Here is a 25,227-nt window from a genome sequence, read left to right on the forward strand (position 1 = left end):
ATTTTATATGTTGTGACGTGTTTCCTTTTGCCCTTTTTTTTTCATTTGCACTTTCCACTTTTATTCTTATAGTTTTCAAAATTCTATTTCAAGCATGAGTCTTTATTTATCTTGCATTTTAGACCCTGAGAGTTGTTGATAAGGAAGATGAGAGAAAAAGCTTTTGGTCAAGCCTATTCTAGCCACAAAAAATACTAGTTTTGGTATTAATGAATTTGTGCTATATTTAATTTTTTTAATATTTCAAAATAAAATTATTTTTAAATAAATAATTTGAATGATATTTAAAAAATCATATGATTGTGCTATATTTTTAAAATAAGATTTAGCTTTTTTAGGGTAATATTAGCAATTATATTATGAATAATTATATATGAACCTAATATATTTAAAAAAAATAAATAAATTACACATGAATATTAAATGAGAATAAAATGTATATTTTGTTGTGATTTTCTTGAATATTTTTATTAAATTAATTATTTTTTTTAATTTACTATATAGTTACATAAAAAATATCAAGACATGATTTTTATTTTTTAGTTAAAGCTAGTTGTTCATATCATGATTTTTTCTTATTTAAACAACCATGCTTCTGATAAAAAACATGCTTTTATTAAAATAAAAAAAAATAAATAAATAAGAAAAAAAAGTTTTGATTCAAAAAGACTCGTTTTCTTTTCATCTTGATTTAATTTTTATGGATATTTATTTTAATTAAATTGATTTTTTTTATTAAAAAGGCCATGCTATTAATAAAAAAATCATGGGACTGTAAAAAGAGTATGAATAATTTTTTTTAATAAAATTTGAATCATTAAAATTCGTGTAAATAATAATTTTAATATATCATAATTAAATAAAAATACGTTTTTAAAATGACCTCCTGTCTTGGCGCGGCATTTAACCCTTGTTCACCTAAAACAACTAGAGAGTTGAGCCCTCCACTATAAAACTCCTCTCTCTCTCGTTAATAATGTGTATATATTCCTTCAAAAACTCCTCACCCTCTCCTGTCCCCCCCAGCCCTTTGACCACTAGTCCAACATACTCTCACTTTACTCAAAACACACTCTCCCTGTCTCTCCCTCTCTATGTTTACTCTGCTCTCCTTTCCCTTCTACACATGCACCTTTTCTTATAGTTCTTCAGAGATCTCTCATCACCTTCAATGGCAATAAGCCCTGTAGTTACTATCTCTCTATATTAACTTTATAAGAATCCTTTTCTTTTTACTACTCTTGAGAGTCAACTCATTGGCTTACAAAACTTTTTCCATATTTTGTTTTTCTGAGGAGAGCTTGGTTCTGGGGCCATAATGGCAGAAACCGCAGAAGCTAATAGACCATCATTGCCAGAAGCAGAGAAGAAGAAAGAGCAAAGCTTGCCATTCTATCAGCTTTTCTCATTTGCTGACAAATATGATTGGTTACTTATGATCTCTGGTAGCGTAGGAGCCATTATTCATGGCTCTTCAATGCCTGTTTTTTTCCTCTTGTTTGGTGAAATGGTTAATGGGTTTGGCAAGAACCAATCTGATTTGTATAAAATGACTCATGAAGTCTCCAAGGTTTGTTCCTTTTAATTTCATGGATGATTATCTACCTACTCAAAGCTTCTATCTTTGTTCTCTTTTTTCATGTTACTGTTAGATCTCTGAGATCTATTGTTTTTGTTTTCCTTGTGAATGCAGTACGCTCTCTATTTTGTGTATCTTGGTATTGTTGTGTGCCTATCGTCCTATGCAGGTATTGTAAATAACATTCATGAACTTTCTTGTTTATCTTCTTCTTGTTATTTTTATACTGAATACCACTTGGGGGGTGGCCAATGGTTACATATGAGGCTCGTGTAGCCAGTTCATTTCAGACCGGTGGGTGCGTGGCTTAGCCCACGTGGACCATGGACTACTCTATTTCAACACCCTTATGCACACATCTCCATCACCATCTATCTCTCTTATCCATGTTCATGTACTCTTCTACTAACATTAATTCTAACTCTTCTAATAACATTAATTCTTTGTTCCATTTTGTGAAGTTTCCCCCCCTCATTTTCACTGTAAAATATTCAGCTGTCAAAGTAACATAAGAATGGGGTTTTCTTTGTTTTACCAGAGATTGCATGCTGGATGTACACTGGAGAAAGGCAAGTGAGTACATTGAGAAAGAAGTATTTAGAAGCAGTATTGAAACAAGATGTTGGATTCTTTGACACAGATGCTAGAACTGGAGATATTGTCTTTAGTGTCTCAACTGACACCCTTCTTGTCCAAGATGCCATTAGTGAGAAGGTTAATTTAATTCCCTCAACTTCAAAGATGCTCTTTTCCCTTATTTACTAACCTTCCCTCTTTCTCCCCACCCTTTTATGTTAAAAGTAATTTTTCCCCCCTTGAAAAATTGGAATTTTCTTTTTTTTGTACAGTACGGGTATGGGGGCAAAGTATAGTTTTGGGGTTAGAGTTAAATTGCAAAATGATCATTCTCAGACTTGTTGGTTATCCAATAGCACGGGACCCATTATCATCTTATGGAGTTTGACGGAGCATGTTAGCAATTCTGACCTAACGTGCGCCTACATCTCTGCTGGACTTTTGTGATTGGGTTTCTTAGCAGAACCAAAACTACTGGGGACTAATTTAACGCTTATTCAAGGCTAAAACATTTCAAGTACTTGTCTAATTTTTTTTTTTTAATTATTGGAAAATCTCAGGTGGGGAATTTTATACATTATTTATCTACATTTCTAGCCGGGCTAGTGGTTGGTTTTGTGTCCGCGTGGAGGCTGGCATTGCTCAGTGTAGCAGTGATACCAGGAATAGCTTTTGCTGGGGGTTTGTATGCTTATACTCTCACTGGACTCACGTCCAAGAGCCGTGAATCTTATGCACAGGCCGGTATAATTGCCGAGCAGGTGAGGTTTTATTAGCCTTAAAGTTTAGTAAAGTAAATAAAGCTAATTCAATGTGAATAACTTGTCTAGTTGGTGCTATGTTTTTCCTTTTGAACACCATATGCTGCATAATTTGTCTTGATTCAGACTTCGGATTAATGACGAAGAGAGTACAGTTGTGTTTATTAAATGATGTTTTAACATGTGCAACTTCCTAAAGGGACAGTGGCTTTTTTTTCTAATTTACTATTTTTGAATCATCTTGAATTCTATTTTGTTATTTAGGCCCAATTTTTTTCCAAATTGCACTCAAAGACCCTAGCTATGGAAGATGTTGAACTTCATGTGCTGCATAAATTTTATTGCATAACTATTACATTAGTTGTATTCGTTTTGTCAATCTGAATATATCTGACATCTGGTGTAGGCTATTGCGCAAGTTCGGACAGTTTACTCTTTTGTTGGTGAGAGCAAAGCCCTGAGTTCTTATACAGATGCAATACAGAACACGTTGAAGCTTGGATACAAGGCTGGAATGGCCAAAGGTTTGGGGTTGGGATGTACATATGGAATAGCTTGCATGTCATGGGCCCTTGTATTCTGGTATGCTGGTGTTTTTATCAGGAATGGACAGACCGATGGAGGGAAAGCATTCACGGCCATTTTCTCTGCGATTGTTGGTGGCATGTAAATGTCTAACTGAAACATCATGTTTCTTATTATAGGTATTTAAAGAATCGAAAGTTGGTAATAACTAGAAAATTAATGATTGTTTCAGGAGTCTGGGCCAGTCGTTTTCTAATCTTGGTGCATTTAGCAAAGGTAAAGCAGCTGGATACAAATTGATGGAGATTATCAAGCAAAGGCCTTCCATAACTCAAGATGCCGTAGATGGGAAATGCCTGGCTGAGGTTAACGGAAATATAGAATTCAAGAGTGTAACATTCAGTTACCCATCAAGGCCAGATGTTATTATATTCCGTGATTTCTCAATCTTCTTTCCTGCTGGAAAGACCGTTGCTGTTGTTGGTGGCAGTGGATCAGGAAAAAGCACTGTTGTCTCTCTAATAGAGAGATTTTATGATCCTAATCAGGGTAATTAAGATTTTCTTTTTCTAAGTGGCCTAGAGTAATTACATTGGTTGTCCTTATTTTTTTTTCAATGGATGAGCAGGGCAAGTTTTGCTGGATAACGTGGACATAAAAACCTTGCAATTAAGATGGCTACGTGATCAGATTGGGTTGGTGAACCAAGAACCTGCACTGTTTGCAACTACTATACTCGAGAACATACGATATGGAAAGCCTGATGCAACAATGGACGAAGTGGAAGCTGCCACTTCTGCTGCAAATGCTCATAGCTTCATCACTTTGCTTCCTAATGGATACAACACTCAGGTTGGTATATATCAGGCAACATAAATAGAACAAATATAATTTCACTATCACTAGTTGTCTCAATAGGACATAAGGCTCCAGCATGACGTTACACTTCGATCCTGAATCAGGTGGGAGAGCGAGGAGTCCAACTCTCAGGTGGCCAGAAACAGAGGATTGCAATTGCTAGAGCTATGTTGAAGAACCCGAAGATCCTGCTTCTTGATGAAGCAACCAGTGCTCTTGATGCAAGTTCTGAGAGCATTGTTCAAGAAGCATTAGACCGCCTCATGATTGGAAGAACAACTGTAGTTGTAGCGCATCGACTCTCCACCATTAGAAATGTTGATACGATTGCAGTTATTCAGCAAGGGCTCGTTGTTGAGACAGGAACCCATGAAGAACTCATTGCCAAAGCAGGAGCATATGCTTCTCTAATCCGATTCCAGGAAATGGTGAGAAATAGAGACTTTGCTAACCCATCCACTCGCCGGTCACGCTCATCACGACTAAGCCATTCACTTTCAACAAAGTCTCTAAGCTTGCGGTCTGGCAGTTTACGAAACTTGAGCTATTCGTACAGCACTGGCGCTGATGGCCGTATTGAGATGATCTCAAATGCTGAAACTGACCGTAAAAACCCTGCACCTAATGGCTATTTCTGCAGGTTGCTAAAGCTGAATGCTCCTGAATGGCCTTATTCGATAATGGGTGCTGTAGGATCCGTGCTTTCTGGGTTTATAGGTCCAACCTTTGCCATTGTGATGAGCAATATGATTGAAGTTTTCTACTATAGAAACCCGGCCTCCATGGAAAGGAAGACAAAAGAATATGTTTTTATATACATTGGTGCTGGTCTTTATGCTGTCGTTGCATACTTGATTCAGCATTACTTCTTCAGCATTATGGGAGAGAACCTCACTACAAGAGTGAGGAGGATGATGCTTGCGGGTAAGAAACTGCTATTATGCTATTTTTTATTTAGCACCGATTCAAAATTATAAACTGATCTAATGCTTGGTTCCATGAAGAAAATCTCTTGCTCTTGGATCTTAATCTAATTCTGTTGTCTTGATCAGCAATTCTGAGGAATGAAGTTGGATGGTTCGATGAAGAAGAGCATAACTCAAGCCTAGTTGCAGCTCGATTAGCTACCGATGCTGCAGACGTAAAATCTGCAATAGCTGAGAGGATATCCGTCATACTACAAAACATGACTTCTCTCCTCACTTCCTTCATAGTTGCTTTCATAGTAGAATGGAGGGTCTCCCTTCTCATTTTAGCCACCTTCCCTCTTCTCGTCCTCGCCAACTTTGCCCAGGTAAGTTTCAGTAGCTCAGTTTTACAAAACAATAATGCAAGCATCACCTTTTTACTTGTTTTCTCAAGCATTCTCTGCGAGTCTTGGTCAAACACATTTACCTATCCACAAAGCCACGCTTCACTCGAGAGGGCTCAACAAGGGCAAAAGAGTAAACCAAGAGAAATCTCATTGCTGACATTGGAATCTAATTTAACCTGCTCTCACCACTAGACGACAAAAGCTAAGACAACACCACGCATCAAACCCCTCTGCCAAGCACGTGCTCTCATCTGCAAATCCTGTGCATTAACTCCTAAAAAATCCCAACACATAAAATATTTTGAACTTTGAGGTATGGTCAATACATAAATAACAGTGAACATTAAAAATAGCCAAGATTCCATCAACTTCAATGCCACTGAAAAGTGTTATTCTCTAACTAAAATCTCGAGGCCGTGACCTTATCACACGCCTTTTTCCTTTGATCATTCTTATCCCAGTCAAATCTCAACATGTCTTGTTTCTATCACTCCTCTATGTTTTTTTTCTTATCTGTTCATATTTTTTTTACGCTATCCTATCTTGGATTTTTACCATGCACCGACACCGCTCCATGCAGTGTGTAGAAGTCAGTCTAGGTACGCGGGCCATTTTCTTTGAAGTCCTGCAATTATCTTTTGTTTACTACTGTATTTTACTAGTAGACTAGTCACCCCCGAGCGAGCGTTTCAAGGGATTCTTGGCCCGTGAATAGCATTATTTATGACACATTTTCTGCCAGATATGTTTTCTTCCTTTGTTTTTCCTGTTGGGCTGTTTTGTGTCTTTTATTTTCTTGTTTTCCCTTCCTGGAGAGTGTCAGGCTGTGACAGTCAATAGTAGCATGGCAGTGACACCACCCTATCCCGGTCTTGCATTATTATTGTCTTCTAGGTTGTGGGCTTTGTCGTGTTGAATATCTGGAGGGTTTTCCATATTCTGGGCTAGTTTTCAAACAGTGGACTAGACTGGACTGGACTTGGTACAACAGCTCAGTACAGATAGTGACTCTAAGCTCGCGCATGCTATATGCAGTCACACAAGTTTGATTGCTTGCGGAAATACCTGAAATATGCAGTTTAGTGGACAAAAGATAGTCCTGTAAATGTCCTGGTAATACATGAGGAGACTGTTAACCTGCTTTGGCTCTACTTCAAGTGGGTTCCATTCACTATTGAGTGTAAAATCCTGTTGAAGTATCCACCCGCTATTTCACTTGAGTACACACATTGACTCCGTTAACCCCAAAAGTAAAAATAAACATGGAAACAACTACTGTTGTAGTTGCTGGTTAAAAACCATAAATGTCTTTTGTAGATTAAAATACTAATTGATGCTGGGTATTACTTGGGAAGATTTTAACTGACCAATGAAAGGGAAGAAAAAGAACTAAAAAAATGTTAGACCATCTCATTTTGTTCATGATTGCTTTATTTATTCATATGATAAAGTAACTGCTCAAATCACCTGGGACAACCTCATAGGAACTCGTTCTTGAAAGGATGTACCACATATAAGTTGGGTTTTTTTTTTTTTTAGTTTAGCAAACTGAACTGAGTTCATTTCCTCTTTGATTGCATTTTTTTTCCGGAAGACATCTATCTTCAACTGTTCGAATGTTTGTTTAAGATTTCAGACAAGAATTCATAAATGTGATTTTGCTGATACTTAATTTGTTATTGTCTTGATCACACAGCAACTCTCTCTCAAAGGATTTGCTGGAGACACAGCCAAGGCCCATGCAAAGACTAGCATGATTGCTGGTGAGGGGGTGAGCAATATCCGAACTGTTGCAGCCTTCAATGCCCAAGGCAAGGTCCTCTCTCTGTTCTGCCATGAGCTTCGTGTTCCGCAGCTTCATAGCCTACGTCGAAGTCAAACTTCTGGCCTCCTCTTTGGCCTCTCACAGCTAGCTCTCTATGGTTCTGAAGCTCTTATTCTGTGGTACGGTGCTCACCTTGTTAGCAAAGGGGTTTCCACATTCTCAAAGGTCATTAAGGTTTTCGTGGTACTGGTCATCACAGCTAATTCAGTTGCAGAAACTGTTAGTCTTGCCCCTGAGATTATTAGGGGTGGCGAAGCTGTTGGTTCTGTTTTTTCAATTTTGGAACGTTCTACTAAGATTGACCCTGATGATTCTGAGGCTGAGCCTGTTGAATCACTTCGTGGGGAAATTGAACTTAGACATGTTGATTTCGCATACCCTTCTCGACCTGATGTTCCTGTGTTCAAGGACTTGAACCTCAGAATCCGAGCTGGCCAAAGCCAGGCCCTTGTTGGTGCTAGTGGGTGTGGAAAAAGTTCAGTGATTTCGTTGATTGAACGATTCTATGATCCTATGGCGGGGAAGGTTATGATTGATGGGAAGGATATTCGACGATTGAATTTGAAGTCTCTTAGGCTTAAAATTGGATTGGTGCAACAAGAGCCAGCGCTATTTGCATCGAGCATTTTCGATAACATTGCCTATGGAAAAGACGGTGCAACTGAAGCTGAAGTAATTGAAGCTGCTCGAGCTGCCAATGTGCACGGGTTTGTTAGTGCATTGCCTGATGGATATGAAACGCCAGTTGGTGAGAGAGGAGTTCAGCTGTCAGGGGGTCAAAAACAAAGAATCGCAATAGCCAGGGCTGTTCTTAAGGACCCAGCAATACTACTACTGGATGAGGCTACAAGTGCACTTGACGCAGAATCAGAATGTGTGCTCCAAGAAGCACTCGAGAGGCTAATGAGGGGCCGGACCACAGTGCTTGTGGCTCATCGTTTATCCACCATTAGAGGGGTGGATAGCATCGGAGTTGTGCAGGATGGGCGGATTGTGGAGCAAGGCAGCCATTCCGAACTGGTTAGCCGGCCCGACGGGGCTTACTTTAGACTCTTGCAGCTACAGCACCATCACATATGAGAGAGGATTTTGATTGAAGCAGCATGGCCTTGTTGATTGTTAATTATGTTTGGGGTTCCATTAACCTTGTGTTTCTATTTTTCTTCTTTTTTTTTTGGACGATGATGACAGTTGTAGATATGGTAATGTGGAGACTACATCTTGAAGAAAACTACCCCATCTCCAGATGGGGTAGCATATGTTTAAATATAAATATCTAAGGGTGCATATCCATGTTGTCTATCTGGTTATTGCCACCAACCGATTAGCTTTTCCTCCTCTCAAGTGTTGCTTTATAGCAGTGAAACAGCAACCCCCAGTAAACATGCTCCTAGCTCCCATTGGAAACCTTTTCTAGCTGTTGCTTTCCCCAAATTGCATGTGATTGTTAGTGTTCTTTTCGATTTGGGGTAAGAGACCCCTCCCCTGTTTTTTTTATCCCTCCTGTGAGTTTGAAGGCCCACACGAATCATTGGGCAGTTAAACAGCAGCAGAAAACTAGTTTATTACATATTAGCAGAAGGGAGACATCTTCATTCCAGGCAAATGATATGAATTATTAATTATTGTAAAGAAAGAAGCGGGTGAAAATCTCGTTAGTTGTAAAGTATACGCATGTGTTTCAAAAGTGCGGATCATGATGCAGGAGGTGCGCATTACGGGCCCAGCTATTTGCATTTTTTTGAGTGCCCTTGTATGCAAGTGTAGTGCCCCTTTTCCATATATAATTGGATTTTCCCGAGTGTCCATCCCGTGTTCTTAGATATTGAAGCCAAGAAAGCTTCTTTTTCCTATCAGATTGGTAATTATTATGCTCGCCTAGAAAGATTCTACCATGGGTGTACTTGCTCTGTCACAAAGGGGGAGGTCCAGGGCCCTCCTCCTACAATTCTTGAACGCACATCTCTCCACTTTGCCAGGAAGATGCGGGCTAAAAGAAGAAAAACCAGGGATTGGATAGAAACAGAAGCAGGAATGGGATTCCTGGAGAAATGGCAAGGTGGAAAGAAATCGGGGCCCCTACAGAGAGCTGATTCAGGGGGCACATGGGGAAGATGATGAATCATGTCAGTCTTCAGTGGATCATCAGTCGCATTATATGTGCTTGCGACTCTCGTCTGCTAAATAATTTAATTTAACATGAAGCTAAAGGCTATGGCCCCACACGATTATTTACATATAGTAACTAAGTTGTAGCTTTCTTTTTCATCATTACTCGCAGCCCCATCCATGGGGTCCTCACTCCCATAAACATTGCCTCCTCCGCAACCCTGTCATGTGTAGCCGTCAAGATAATCCAAGCCCTGAGATGCCAAAACATCTCTTATGGTGACGCAAATTTACATGGTGAGATCTTGTCCACCCACTTGCACAGGAGATCTGGAGTGTTTTACCTTCCTTGTTATCACGTAACTTCAGCTAGAAAGATCCATCTCCAGAAGAAGGGAGGGACATGTCACATGGGGAAAATGCTGGCGGACTCGGAGGTGGATGCCTCATGCCCCTTGGATTCTAGAGGGGTCATCTCTGTACGTCTTAGCCCTATTGTCTATTTCCTGAGTCTGCAAATGTTGACTGTTTGTCGTAAGAGAGTGGTACCTACTGTTCTAAGTGTTCTTGTTTATATTTTTCTGGATAAATGGGATTTGACAGGCTAGGTTGGATATTTAAATTATTTTTTATTTAAAAATATATTAAAATCATATTTATTTTAAAAATCAATTATTAATATGAGTATATCAAAAGAATTTTAAAATATAAAAATTAATTTTTGCACCAGTATTATTCAGCAACAAAAACAAAAATGGCCTCACATTATGTAAGGCATGGTGCCCCAAACGCCAAATTCAATCATAACAAAGAATTCATATTATGATTGTTTATGATTGTGGGGGTAACGGTAATTTTGTAACCTTGACCAATCATTTTCATTTGTATAGTATACAAAATGAAGGATTAAATTTCAGACGAAGATATCCTTGTGAAGCATGTTAATTACGAGCACATAAATGTTTAGGATTAATTTGAAGCATTTTAAAATAAAAATTTAAAAATTTAGAAAAATATAGTTTAACCAAACTCCCAAATAATATCGAAAAAAATAAAATACTTTACACAAAGAAAGAGATTTTCTATGAAGTCCGCATTTAAAAAATGCATGACGAATCTAACATATATTATTATTATTAGTATAATTATCTTTTCACTCTTTGAAAAAAAAAAACAATGATCTTTGTGCTGATGGTAAATTGTCTTTTCTTGACCCATTCATCATTATGAGACTTATTCTACATAATTTGAGTTTTTTTTTTTTTACCTTTTAAATGCACAATGTTTATTTACCTTAAAAAACAAAATATTTTAAAAGGTTGCACGAGGGCAATTTGATCTTTTATATTTTAAAAGCATAATGTAAAAATTATATTATCGTTGCATGTAAAAACTATTGAACTTACATCAATGAGTTTTTTTTTATATCTTTTCATATTGTTTTTTTAATAAACAATTTAATGGAGGGGTGTTTTAGTCTTTTCAATAATATAAATATTATTAAAAAATATTCTTCGCACGTGGTGTTGCTCCACCTCCAAATACTACCTTCAAGGATGGCATTAAAAGCACCTTCGCTATTATCTTTTCATAAGTGCAATGCATATGCACAATGACTTCGACGAACTTTTCTTTTCTTCTTTTTCTTTTCTCTCTCTTCCCCTTCTAAAATATAAATGTGTCATTTTTTTTTGTTTTTATTTTGATTTTTATTATTTTAATTGCAATTTTTTGTTTTGTTTTTTTCTATTTTTTCTTCAATTTCACCTATCATCATTTTTTTTCATTTTATTTTTTATATCAAAATTGATCCTTATTCTTTTAATTGTTGTTTGTTTATTTTTAATCATTTTCCTAATTGAGTTTTGTTCATCCCTCAATATTTGATTTCAAAATATTTATATCAAAATTAGTCCCTATTCTTTTAGTTGTCATTTATTTTGTTTTAGATCTCTTTTTTTTTTTTTTTAATTTCATCCCTTAGAATTTTTATGATTTGGAATTTTGTTTTGTTATTTTTTAGGTTTTTTTTTTTTTTTTTTTTTTTTTTTTTTTTTTTTTATGGTGTTAGTTTTGGGCTCATGACCAGGGTCATGAGTTTTAAAGGTTAACACAGACTAATTTTGGTATGTTTTTTTAGGTCTTTTTTTTTAAATTTTAATTTTTTTTAAATTTCATCATTCAACATTTAATTTATTGGGAATTTATTTTCTTGTGTTTTTTTTTTTCAATTTCCTTCCTATGGAGGGTTATCACAATCTCGTGTTCATGATCACGGGGTTAATAGGTTAACCTGGGTTGACTTATTTGCTTTTTTTTTTTCATTGTTTTTTTAATTTTTTTTTCAGTTCTGTCCTTTAGCATTTAGTTGTTTGATATTTGAATTTTAAAGTTTTATTTAGTTTTCTTTTAACAGGGTTATCTTAATATCATGACTAAGTTACATATTTGGCATGCTAATTTAGATGGCTTGAGTCAGGCTTTCTTGCCTTTCTTATGTTCTTCATTTTTTTTCTAGTTTATTTATTATTGTTGGATTTTTTTTATTCATATGATTTGAATTAATCAAACTTATTAAATATAATCAAGTCAATGACCTGTTTTTTTAGGAATGCTTGTGTCACTTTAGCATCATTGTTTTACGTTGGAAACAATTTAGGCCAGCCTATGGTGTAACGTGTATTAGTGTATATGCCTAATAGTCAATTAGTTGGTTACACGTTACATTAACTTTATTCATGTAAATATATTTAATTTTTTTAATAAAGACTTATTTATCTTTAATATTCATGAAAATATTTGATTAATACATCTAGGGTAAAGATAAAGTCATTGGGACAAAAATACTTTGTAAATGAAATTATAAAGTTGTTATAATTTTGAAATTCCTATTATATCAAAACATCATTCCTAAAATGGTCATTGTTAATACTTTATTAAGACTGAATATTAATTAGAGTTGTTAAAACTGATACATATTATGTTTTTTTTTTTTTTTTTTTTTTTATAAAAGGAAACAATTGTTCTCATAAGTTGAGGTGTGAAGGATACCTAGAACTAATATGTAAGTGCTTATCAGATGACATCTATACTAAACTGATCCACATGAAAATTTTATATGGAGAGATCACTTGTTTTTATGGAAAGGCTCATGTGATGGTTGTGTAAGTGATCCTTAAACTTGATATCACTAAGTTATCTTATATAAAAATTGTTATGTTTTGATCTTGCTACACGTTGTCCTAATTAAGGGTAACAAACATGAAGATATTGGGTATAACATGAATTATATGAATGTATTTAAGTAATCAAGAAAGAATTCATCACCTTTGGTGGATTAGAAAAAACATTTCATCTATTCTTAAATAATATTAATTGTAAATCTTTGTGCAAGGTGAAATGAAATTTAAAAAAGAGAGTGTCAAATCTTATTCAAAGAATTAATGACTATGATGTTAAGAACAAACATGATTTGATATAGTAAATACATTCCATGCTATAATGTCTAAATCAAAATATTGTTGATGAAAGTATAATAATTACACTGAGAAATTGATCACTGAAAGGTTAAGTTAAACCACTTGTCACTTTCCTACTATTTAAAAGATCATGATAGGCTGCTAGACATTGTAATTGATCTTCAAATATAAATCAATCAATTATTAAATTGATAATAAGTTAATTTGTTTAATTTATTTAATCCTATTTTATTTAGGATTATAACTTATATTTAGGGTAATTTATTAGGGAACCTAATGGGTCATATACATAAAAACCATCAGTCAGAAATTAAAATGGGATAATTAATCAAATTTGAGTTGATTATAAATTAGTTTTAAAAATTCAAGACTAGAATGTAATTAATATAGAGGATTATAATTTTAGACCTATAAAAAACAAGGAAGGACTTGATTGAATAAATTTTTAAAATTATACTGAAATAATATATGTGATATTATTCAGGTGACAAATTGATATTTTATCATTTTTAAGGTTTTTAGGTTTTTCTATAAATATAATATTATGCCTATTATTTTTTGTACTCTTAAGCAAAGAGAAAAACTATGTAAATTACAAAACACATGAAAAACATAAAAAAATAGAGCTAACACTAAAAACATAGCAATCTCTCTCTTCTAAAAGAGTTTATGAGATTTTTCATTGGTGGTTTAAATACCGTTAAAGGCCGAACACTTAAATGACTTATGGTTTGCGACAACCTAGCCTTAAAACAATTATTCTTGTGTTACTACCTTATCATATACCAAGCTAACATCTATAGTACTTCTAAGATAATAGAGTATTCATTTCATAGTCTGTTAATGAACTTTACCAGGATTTCTCATAAAACTTGCTAATAACATGTGAAATGTCTAGACGAGTGTAGACCATTATAACATACATAATGCTTCCAATTGCACCTGATATGTGCTCTTTCTTCCTATTGGTTTCTAGTTATAAACCTAAAGATAAATTGAAATTGGCTGCCAGTGGAGTACTCTTTGGCTTACAATCTTGTATATCAAAATGCTTAAGGATCTTTTCAAAACACTTCATTTGTGATAAGTATAACTTGCCAATGCTTCTATCTTTGTGTATCTTTTTACCTAAAATCTTCTTAGTTGTACCAAAATCTTTCATTTCAAACTCACCACTCAATTGATTCTTTAAATATTGATCTCAGACATATTCTTAGAGGAAATTAATATGTCATCAACATACAATAATAAACACACAAATGGACCATTTAAGAGCTTCCTGAAATACATTCAACCATCATAATCACTTCTAAAGTAACCATGTCCAACCATGAAATTATCAAAGATTTTATTCCATTACCTTGGTGATTGCTTCAAGCCATACAATGACTTTTTTAATAAGCATACATGGTTTTATTTAACTTGAGTAATAAAACCCTTTAGTTGATGTATATAAATACTCTTCTCCAACTCATTATATAAAAAAATTATTTTGACATCCAACTACTCAAGCTTTAAGTCAAACAAAGCAATCATAATAAGCAATACCTAGATGGAACTATCCTTCATAATTAGAGAGAACACTTTGTTAAAGTCAACACCTTTTCTTTGTGTAAAACCTTTAGCAACTAAACATGTTTTAAACCTTTCATTCTCAACCCTTGGGATTCTATCTTTCCTTTTGTAAACCAATTTACACTTAATAATATTCTGATTATTATAAAGAGACTCAATCTTCTCATTCATAGCAAATATCCACTAAGAATATTCTTTCTAAGAAACTACCTCAGTATAATTTATGTTTAATGAACAATTTTTTTTGTGTTTTTAAAAAATCACATTTCTATATTCATATTTGGCCATAAGTTATTTTCATTCAAGTTTTAGCTAACTTCGAGCTTAGTACAATTTTCGAGTAAAAATTATGATGGCTTTAAACATCCACTTAGCCTACATTATTTTTTAAGCCAAATTTCTTATGGTCTTAGGCTTGTGTTCTTTCCAACCTTATTTTCATTGGTTATCAATATCTATTCAATTTTGGAGAATTTTATGACAAACTTGTATCCATCTATAATATCATCATTTGCAAGATAATAACTTTCTTTTTTTGTAAGTATATGACGTTGTAGTGACCGTTCTCCTAGATTAGTATAGGGATGTGTGGAAAGAATAATGAATTCCTGTCTTTCTATTGTTTAAAAAGGATTTGAGTCGTCATTTGATATTTTGATCATTAGACACTGTAACTGATTTTTAGAGAGATAACTAATTGTGTATTGAGAGGATAATATCACCCCATTATACCTTACCTAAGATGATTAGCATTGCTAATTTTTCTAATTATTACTAAGGTTTTGTTGTATTTTTCTAACAATTAGTATGTCTATTGATGGTTAAAATGAGTCCACCCCAATAAGGATGACCATGATTTTATAGGTCAAGCCTGGTTATTCTAAAATTAATTTTTTTGTATTTTTTTAATATTAGAAATATGTCTCATGCAAAAGTTTATATTTTTTAATATTAAAAATGAACAATTGTTTTTGTGTTTTTAAAATTTAGGCTAAGCTCTATGAATTTAATAAACTTGCTATTAAATTCACGATGCATGCAAAAAAATTTTTTTATTTTTTTATTTTTTCTGGTATTTTTAAAAAATGCTTAAATCATGCAATGTATTTCTTTTGTTTTTGTATTCTTTCATATTTGTTTTGTGTTATATTTTTTTGATTTAGAATGCTAATATGATTTTTTTGGAGAAACTTAGTGAAATGCACAATTTGAAATGGATGTTTTTATGAAATATGATTTTCTACTTTGTTATTTTTTTAATAAAAGAAAAGCTTGAAAAATAAAATAATAAACTAACGTAAATGAAAAATGCAAAGAAAGTGTTCACACATAAGAAAATAAAGCATGGATGCAAACAAAGTCTAAGGGTTCAAGCTCATCACAAAAACAGAGCCTACTTGGATAAAGACCACATCCCAGCCCACAAACACAGTAATTGTAAAGGAAGAGAAACGCTTATACCGATGACCAATCCACCAACCAAACATATAAAACCGTTCAAAGCTGATGCATCCAGAAGGCCTGATCCAAAGGCAGAAGCCTAGAAGGCTGCCAGGGCTGTGAAATTAGGGCCAACATTTTAGGGGGAGGAAAAGAAGAAGAAGATCTTGGTAAGGTAATACTTCACCATCCCAGGACATTGAAGAAGGAGAAGAATCCCAAGTATCCACGCATCAGTGCAACACCTAGAAACAAGTTGGACTTTTCCACTTACCAGTGATGACAGTTTGATCAAATTCGGAGTGGTTTGATCAGAGACACGAGAGCAAGAGCTTCCACGGGCTTTTCCAGCCTCGCGTTAGCTGCGGAGACAGCAGGCCTGTCATCCACTAAAACAAATTCATGTATTTATGCAGTGCACTCCTGATGTATCACCAAGCAATTGTAGAAATTGCCTACAACAATTCATAGCTTACTATAAACGTTGTTGTAACTGGCAGCAAGGAGGTTATGCCCAGAAACCAAACTGTGTCTTCCGGTGGGATTTGTATCCCTTCTTGAACTTCCTTCCTCAGGTAACATCTCCATTTCCATCATCATCTCCTCTGTTTATTATTAGTTTGTTGTTGGGTCAGTTCCTTAAGTTTGGTTTGGAGGGGGCTTTTTATGCATCAGCTTTGATCGGAGACGTTGTAGCATCCACTTCCCTAACACCACTACACATTAGTTAATAGTTGCTGCAGCTATGAACTAGGGTTTCTCCGCTAGTAGATATGAAAGATCAAGTATTTATTGTACCAAGTATTATACAACATAAATTTAAATTAATTATTTAATAAGTAAGGTATTAAGAATTAGTAAGATAAAGAGATAAGACATAGTAATAAAAAATTTTCTTTGATATAAACGTTGAAGTCCATATTGAGTTTATATTATACATATTCTAATATCATTAGTGAAACTTTTTCATCTTGACATAATTAACTTAGCTAGACATTATGATGAAGACGAACATAAATAAACAAGATAAAAACATAATTATGATATAAGCTAACTAAGAGTAGTAAAGAAAATGAAAAGTATAAACAAGAGATGAATGAAAATAAAACATGAAATAAAAATTGAACATTACAAAGAGAGAAAACAAGAAAATAATCTTGATCTGAAAACTAAGATGTCTAAATGTATGACAAATGCCTCCTTTTATAGGCAAAAAAAAAAACTATTCATTTGGTAATTAATTATTGAATTACTGGCCAACTAATGACTTAGTGGACTTGGTGATTTAGGTATGGATTTGTTTTCTAGATGAAATGACATTACCACTATTAGAATTTGACAAAGTGATCTTCTTGAAAGTTGTAGGAATCTGTATTAGCTTTCCACCAAAAGAAGAATGAGCTTATTTAGACTTTTAGAACGCGAGATATGGATTGAACAGTGTCTGGGCTGTAAGACATAGTTAGACTTCTTTTTTTATACTAAGATTTGGACTCCAAAACGGCAGAATTGTGTCTTGGACTATTCATGAATGTTTTAGGCCTATGTCGTAGCTTTCTAACCATATAAACCAGACTGAAATCCAAGATTTACAGTTTCAGATATGACCTAATGACTGAATTATGTTCCAGTTTAAATTGAACCAACATCTCTTTTTAAAGCTTAACCCTTTCTTTGTTTTTTCACTTTCAATAGTTACTCATATCAATCAATCCTTTGAATTGTGAGATATGCCTGCATTTAAAATGAGCATTGACCATAAATTAAAGCTACCTTATAATATTAGACTTGTTATTATAAAATATGCTTATGTTAGGGAATTTAATGATACTTTAAGTGCAATATGATGATATAAAGCCTTAATGAGAATGCACTTTTAAGTACTAATCACACCCTCCAACCAGCTTATTACTAGTCCCTAGTAATTAAAACGTTAAAATAGAAAAACAATTTGCAAGATCCATAAGCAAGACATTCATCATTTAACTTCTTATTGATTCATTCAAATAAACAAACTTTCATTAAATTTATATATCTGCTTCATACTTCTTAATCAAGATATTAATAAACCTTTTTTTTTGCTCAATATATCAAAACATAGCTTATAGAGTTTTTCTTGGAAGAAAACAAAATTTTTGTTCTAATGTTTATGGTTAACTTCCTCGGGTTGAGATTATTATCTTTCTTTTTTAAAAAGTAATAACTTAAAATACAATGCATCATGAACCCATGTAACGAGCTTTAGGCTAATGACTTCTAGACCAGTTGGTTTTAGGGCATTGGGTGTTGAGACACCTTTTCAAGCTTAGTAACTCGGGTTGTAGATACTAAAATGTAGATAGTGCAATGTTTGATTCCCTTAAGCTTTCTCCTCAATTAATGTAACAAGCATTGGGCTAATAGATCCCAAGGCAGTTGACTTTAGGGTATTAGGTGTTAAAACACCCCTTTAGACTTAATTGCTTAGGTTAGGGAGGCTACGAAACCAAGCTTACCTACGTTTTTCTTTATTTTTTTTTAAAAGTATATACTATCCATTTCCCTTAGTTGTTACCTTTAACAAAATAACATGAATTATTTCCAAAATCAAAACATAAATTTATTTATTTTTAAAATTATTTTGGCAAGGTTTTTTTACAAAACTAGTTTGGTCTTAGTGTTTTAAATAGAGCCATCAAATCAATTATGAGGGTTAATTTTATGAGTTTCAAAAGCGTGAGGATTGCCTCCTAGCATATTGTATGGAACACCTTGGGGTTCAACCATTTTTACCATTATATTTATCCAATCATGGACAATAAAACATTTCTTGATTTCAAGGCAAAAATTAAACTATGAAAAGGCACAATCCATTAAAAGGTACAACTGAGTTTTGAATTATATATAACATATCTAAAAATAAAATATGGTGTTGAAGACCTTATTTACAAAGTCTAAATGACAAAGTATGTTGACTTCAACATGTGGCTTCTCTTCTTTTTTCAATATCTGAAGCTATCATAATAAGCTCATTTAACCCTTCACATTGCCTTTGAAGGTGTTTTGGCTCTCAAAATGTAATCCACCTAGCCTTAATAAACTAAAGAAGCTTTTCATTAAATGAATGATAATTATCAATGTTGTGCCCTGTCACTCCATCATAATACTCATATGTTTGGTCATGCTCATACTACTTTGGGTATAATGGTCAAAACAATTTTTGGAGAACTAAAATGATCTGTCTAACACTAACCAATTTCTCTAACATCTTTTTCAAAGGTAAGGAAAGAGGTGGTAAGGTCTTCTTGTTCTATTGTGGATATCCATATAATTGTTTACTACTTTGACCAGGAGTTAGCTGATTTTAATGGAACTAAGAAAATATAAATATTAGGAACTAGATATAAAGAGTGTCGTTTTGTCGCTTTGACTTCCACTTATTATTCCACCATTTCCTTAGTTGATGTTGGTTAGATCCTAAATAGTGGACCTTGTTATCTTTTTTTCTTTCTAGTCCACCTTTTTTTTTTTTTTTCTATTTGGATCCATAATTTTGTTTGTTCTTATGGCTTGCTCGATTCTTTCAGCTGCTATCACTATTTCAGTGAAATGCTTGGCTGGGGCACCTATTAAATGATCAAAATAAAGTTCATTGAAAGTATTAGAAAAAAAAGATTAACCATTTCCTTTTCAAGTAAATATGGGTGAACTTGAGCAACATTTTCTCTCCATCGTAAACATACCGTTGGACTGATTCATGGTTTCCTTTCTCCGTCATTAGTAGACTAGATCCTTATATAGTGATATCCATGTTAAACTTGTATTGCTTTATAAATGTGCATACCAAATTCTTCCACCCTCTAATCTTGGTATCGTCATTATCAAAGTATTGAAACATAGATCCTCCTTTAAAGTGAACTTATAAAATAAAGGTGATTGAGTTTCGTGTACACGACAAACTCAAGAACTCAAAATTCTTTTAGCACTACAACATTGAGGACTGAGCATATTTTGACTGCTTTTACCAAGTCGTCGAGATTAGACCCCCCAATCACCCTCATTTTTTCTTCTAAAGTTGTGCATTTGTAATAAGCTTCTTTCATGATTTTCTCTTTTAAAGTTTCTTCTTTCAAAGATGTTCCATTAGGGCCCAAATTCTGTTGATGGAAAAGAGCCATAGTTGTTGGATGAATTACTATTGTCAGTTGAATACCTAGGGCTTCTACAAGTTTTGCCCTTAACTTGTACTCAAGTAGGTTGGTGAGCCTTGTTACATCTTTTTTTTAAAACTATTCATCTCTTTCTAATGTTTAGCATCCTAATGTACTCGTTCCTTGTTTTCCTTCAATTTCCTTTTGGATATGGTATTATAGGTTCACTTCAAAGGAGGATCTATGTTTCAATCCTTTGATACTGATAATTAAAACTAAAAAACATGTTTCCATATGAATGCTTATGTATGCTTATGAGAATGTATATTGGATATGGATTAGCCTTTCCAAGCTAATACATAATGTCATAATCCAATTTTGGGTTCCCCTAAAATTATCTTTTTTTTTTAAAAAAAACGAGTTAAAAAAAAAGCAAGAAAAGAAGCGTTTAGGTTTGCAAGAATAGGCTGAATAGGGATTTAAATACATAAATATGGGATGGAAAGACCAAACCAGATCTTTAACAATACTGGAAACTCAATTGCACCTTTGAAGAACCTAAATGTGAAAGGTAATGCAAGTTCAAGGTTAACTTAAATGAATATTGGACAAATTTGCATAAAAATTAAGTCTGAGGACATAATTAGATCTTTAATAGGCTAATTTAATTTAATTATTAGCCTAATTAAAGGTTCATTTAATTTTATAATTTCATTTGGGCCAAAATTAAAAGAATTAATTTAGTGTAATGACTTAATTAGCTTTTAAGGGGTCAAATTAATTTTAACATGGACTTTTTTGAAAGTTTAATTTGAGCTTAATTGAGAAGATTGAAATCTTGAAAGATAAGATTTAATTTTTATATGCTTAATTGAATGCAATCAGGGTTGAAATTGCTATAAAATCAAAGTTTAGAAATTATTTAAGGGTTAAACTGAAGAATTTTAAAACCAAGAACCAAAGTGTAAAAGACGTAAATTCAGGGATTGCAATCAATCAAAATTAAAGGTTAATTTGAAAGAAATTAAAAGTTTGATGGTTGATAGGGTCAAATTGAACATAATGGAAACTAAGGACCAATTTGAAAAAAAACACTATGATCAGAGGAGTTAAATCAAAGTTTTCAGGGATGTGATTGCAAAGACTAAGATGTTTCAAGGTCAACTTAGAAGGCACGTGAAAACAATTAAAACAACAAGGACGAAGTTAAAGTTTGTAAATTTCCAATTAGAAACCCTAACATTTAAGGTTTAGGTAAACGACATATCACTCGTTTTTAATAAAGAAAATGAGTGAGACGTCGTTTAGTCCTTGTTTTTCATCTTTTTCAGTCGAAAATGTTGATCGAGTTGTCATTTTCAAGTGAATAAACATGACATCTCCTACCACATCGAGGATCCATCCACTACCATTGAACAAAAGAGATTTTCCTTTATAGGTTTATGTCACCTTTTTCTATATATATTTTTGCCTTGTTTGCCACTTAAAATCCCTGAACTTCTTTTTTCAAGGCAGCCTTTCTAGTTTAGTAAAATCTGATTGTGTTACACCCAACTTTGAATTGATAGGGGGAAAGTTACAAGATACAAAATCAAGCATGGTTTAATCCTAGTTAAAGAATAAAGCCTTTTCTACAAGATCTATGGCTTGATTGGTTTTAATGACCACCCATTAGCAACAACTAATTGATGGAAGATCACCCCTAATCAACCATTTTTGCCCATATTACAGTTATCAAGTTCCAAACTTTTTCTAGAAGTTCCAAAAGTTTGTTAAACGTCGACATCTAGGGAGAGGGAAAAAAAAAAAGAAGAAGAGAGAAGAATGGTCTCTTAACAAATCAAAGGCAAAATTGATAAATGATCCCTATGATCTAGTTTTGGAAAAACCACCTTCAACCTATAAATGATTTTACAACCACCTATCCTTTTAAGGCTATAAAGGGAGATCCTGAAAAAAAAAAGATAAAAGAAAAATGAAGGAAAAAGCTTAGAGAAGATCAAACCACTAAAGTCTTTTAATAGAAAGGCAATGAAATATCGATAAGTAGCCAAAGGAAAGAGGTAGAAGGCAAAGCTTTTGAGTTTTAGATTGGAAGCAAAAATACTAGAAGATTTGAAGCTTTATGGAAGGAGCAAGAAATTCTAAGCAAAAGAGGCTACAATGTTAGTCAAGGTAATCCTTAAACTTTGATGAGGGGGTGGAGCTCATTGAGGCACGCCCCCTCCCCTTTTATTTTTTTCTTTTAATTGCTCATAATACTTGTTACATATCTTTTAAAGTCATTTGTTAGTTTAAAAACTGTGATTTTTGTTTTGAAATGTTTTAGCATGTTTTGAATATAGCTTGTATATGCTCAAGTATTGTTTAATTGCATTATTTTGACGTGTTAGAATATGATATTGAAATGTTATATGATAATACATAATATTGTTTTGCATGTTTAAATGTTTAGTTAATCATTTTTTAAGTCATGGCAAGATGATGTAAGTAGCTTTAGGGCGTGTTTGACCTGTCTAATTTTTATCATAGAAAAAATGCAATATTTTGTCTTTTAGATGTGTTTGCCAAACACGACATTAAAGCATTTTTTAATCCTCATATTTTCAGTTAAGGGTGTGTTCGACAAACATGCCGTACTAATTTTCCTGCAGTGTGTATTTTTTTTTATGCTTTTTCCAAACAAACCCTGAATAATTTCCAAAGATTTTGAAAAAATTCAGGGACGATTTTAAAATTATTTTTGGCCCTCTCATATGTTTTTTTCAACTTTCATTTAATATTTAGGTTGTAGACTTACATCTCTTATTGGATTAAGTTTTGTTGATTGTTTATTTGTTGTTTCTTATTTTATTTTTGCCTTATTTTTTGGTATGGATGATTCAGTTTTAACATGTGTTTTTTTACATGTAATTCATACATGAAAACATCAAAAATGAATTCATGCCTTCATGTATTTTAAATTCTATGAGTTTAAACACAATTCTAAGTTAGGTGAGGGATTATTTGTTTGACTCATGACTTTCAATGAGTGTTCAGATTCATGAAACACCAACAATGATTTGAGTATTTACTTGGTAATGATAGTCATATTATGGCCCAACCATTCCTTGTAAATCCTTAGGTTGCATTCACGAGAGGTAATCACTGGGCAGATTATAGATGTTTTGAATACTAGGTAATAAGCCTACCCATCATGTAATGACTAGAACTTACTTGTAGGATGTTTAACTCCATTCGAACTTACCCTTACGATGTTTGAATTTCTTATAATTCATTTTGCATTTAGGCAAGCATGATCAATAATCCTAAACTCTACAAGATTTTTCTAAGTTGAGACCATGACATTAATAACATTTTTTGAATATGGGAAAAAATATGAGATAATGCAACTAGCTGAGGGGAATTGCCCAGGGACCAAGGCTTAGGAATTACCGTACATGAATAAAGTATATTGTTTTATAAATAATATGGAGAAGCTTGTTTCAATTATAGGTTATGTTGATGACTCTATTTGAAATGATGTACGAGAGGATTACCCATCTAATAAAGATTCTAGTACAAATTTCAGTAGCCAAAGCCAGTTGCATTTCGATGACCTGAATTATAGATGTTTCACCTTTATAGACATTGACATGACCCTAATTATTGAAGAGTATTCTTAAATCTTGAGTTTCTTAAACAACCATTACAAGGTTTATTTAAGACAAAATTAAATACACAACTGTTGAACTCACTAAACTACTACGCTTAGATAAAATTAGCCCATATAGAATAACCAATTGAAGTTTTAAGTGGAAACTTATTAAAAGCTAGGTTGAACACAAACAACTACCTTTACCATCTTTAGGTTAGTGTTATTTCTATTAGAAGCGACTTGGATTATCAATGTTGAAGCCACGAATTCTCTTATTAAATATGAGCAAATAAAGAGCAACCCTACTATAGACATCTTGGCTAAGACTTTCCTATCACTAAACCATTATAGGCTATATGGAAATGGTGCAATGCAATGATATATTCCTTTGCTATTTATATGAGTGGTAAGCCATTTAGAAACTTTGAAAGAATTTTTCAATAATTCTTTGTGGTTTGATATGAAGCCATTAAAGCTTATTGTGAGTAAATATTGGAGTAGCTTGGATGAAAATGCTTGTGTAGAGAAATATCAGGTTGTCCCTCACAATAATTTTAGATGGAAAACCTATTGGTTAGGAAAATCCTCTTTTGTCATAAATTACAGAGATAAAACATGGGTCTCATTGATTGGACTATCCAATTATATTAGTTATTCACCTTTATTGGTTTCTAGGTAGTTTACGGGAATTTAACATGTACCAAGAACCTTAGGTTTAGTTAAAAATGCTGGGCTGTTTTAAGACTCTGATTTTCTAGCTGAATTAGAGATTAAGAACCAAGATTGGAGAAAAATTGTAATGGTTCACATAGGTGAAGAAGAGGTCGAATTCCCAGTTAGCCTTAATTATATAGTTTTGAGAAACAATGGGTTATCCAAGGTATTTGATAGCTTTAAAGTACAGAGCTCCATAACAGTATATAAAGCCGAATCATCTATCACTGAAGAACGCAAACGAAAAAGAATTAGCAAAGAAGAGGAGTTGCAAGGTGAACTGGATAAGCTTAGAATTAGAAGAGAAGTTGCAAGATGAACTGGATAAGCTTAGAATTGAACTAAGTTGTAGCAAGAGTCACCAAAAGTTTTTAGAAAACCAATGTTTTGAAGAGAACAAGATAAATGCCTTTTTGAACCAACAATTATGAGAAAAGCATGAAAAAATAGTTGTATTAATGCAAGACCTAAAATTTAGAAAGAGCAACCAAGAGATGATTAGTGAATGACAAAAGATTTGAGGAAATATGGGATCCAAAACCAGCTGTGAGAAAGGGTGATCAAGTATGATGATTTGGTGATCTAACATCTTCTGTATAATGTCATCATTGAAAAAAACCAAGAAAAAAAATAATATAAAATACTTAAGGGTATAATCAAGCTGGGGGAAATTTAAGAAACCTAATAAGGCTACATAAATATTT

The 25,227-nt window shown here is 33.4% G+C and overlaps 1 protein-coding gene across 1 annotated transcript; it reads left to right on the forward strand.

The window, feature by feature from the left end:
* The first annotated feature begins 983 nt into the window (after positions 1–983).
* Positions 984–8,741, forward strand: LOC118029169 (ABC transporter B family member 19). Its single transcript, XM_035032982.2, has 10 exons — positions 984–1,570; positions 1,694–1,748; positions 2,118–2,293; positions 2,716–2,916; positions 3,323–3,582; positions 3,674–3,990; positions 4,070–4,293; positions 4,404–5,223; positions 5,352–5,593; positions 7,311–8,741. Exons 1-10 carry the CDS (start codon positions 1,319–1,321, stop codon positions 8,517–8,519), a joined length of 3,756 nt encoding a protein of 1,251 aa, XP_034888873.1. The 5' UTR covers positions 984–1,318; the 3' UTR covers positions 8,520–8,741.
* The last annotated feature ends 16,486 nt before the right edge of the window (positions 8,742–25,227 follow it).

Source organism: Populus alba, chromosome 17 (genome assembly GCF_005239225.2).
Source record: "Populus alba chromosome 17, ASM523922v2, whole genome shotgun sequence".
Taxonomy (NCBI): domain Eukaryota; kingdom Viridiplantae; phylum Streptophyta; class Magnoliopsida; order Malpighiales; family Salicaceae; genus Populus; species Populus alba.

What these genes read in the sequence shown, in the direction of transcription:
- LOC118029169 (XM_035032982.2), top strand. Translation starts at nt 1,319, where the DNA reads ATGGCAGAAACCGCAGAAGCTAATAGACCATCATTGCCAGAAGCAGAG. An exon ending in CCGGTATAATTGCCGAGCAG is followed by an intron (nt 2,917 to 3,322) that starts GTGAGGTTTTAT and finishes CATCTGGTGTAG; the next exon opens with GCTATTGCGCAAGTTCGGAC. An exon ending in GAGGAGGATGATGCTTGCGG is followed by an intron (nt 5,224 to 5,351) that starts GTAAGAAACTGC and finishes TGTCTTGATCAG; the next exon opens with CAATTCTGAGGAATGAAGTT.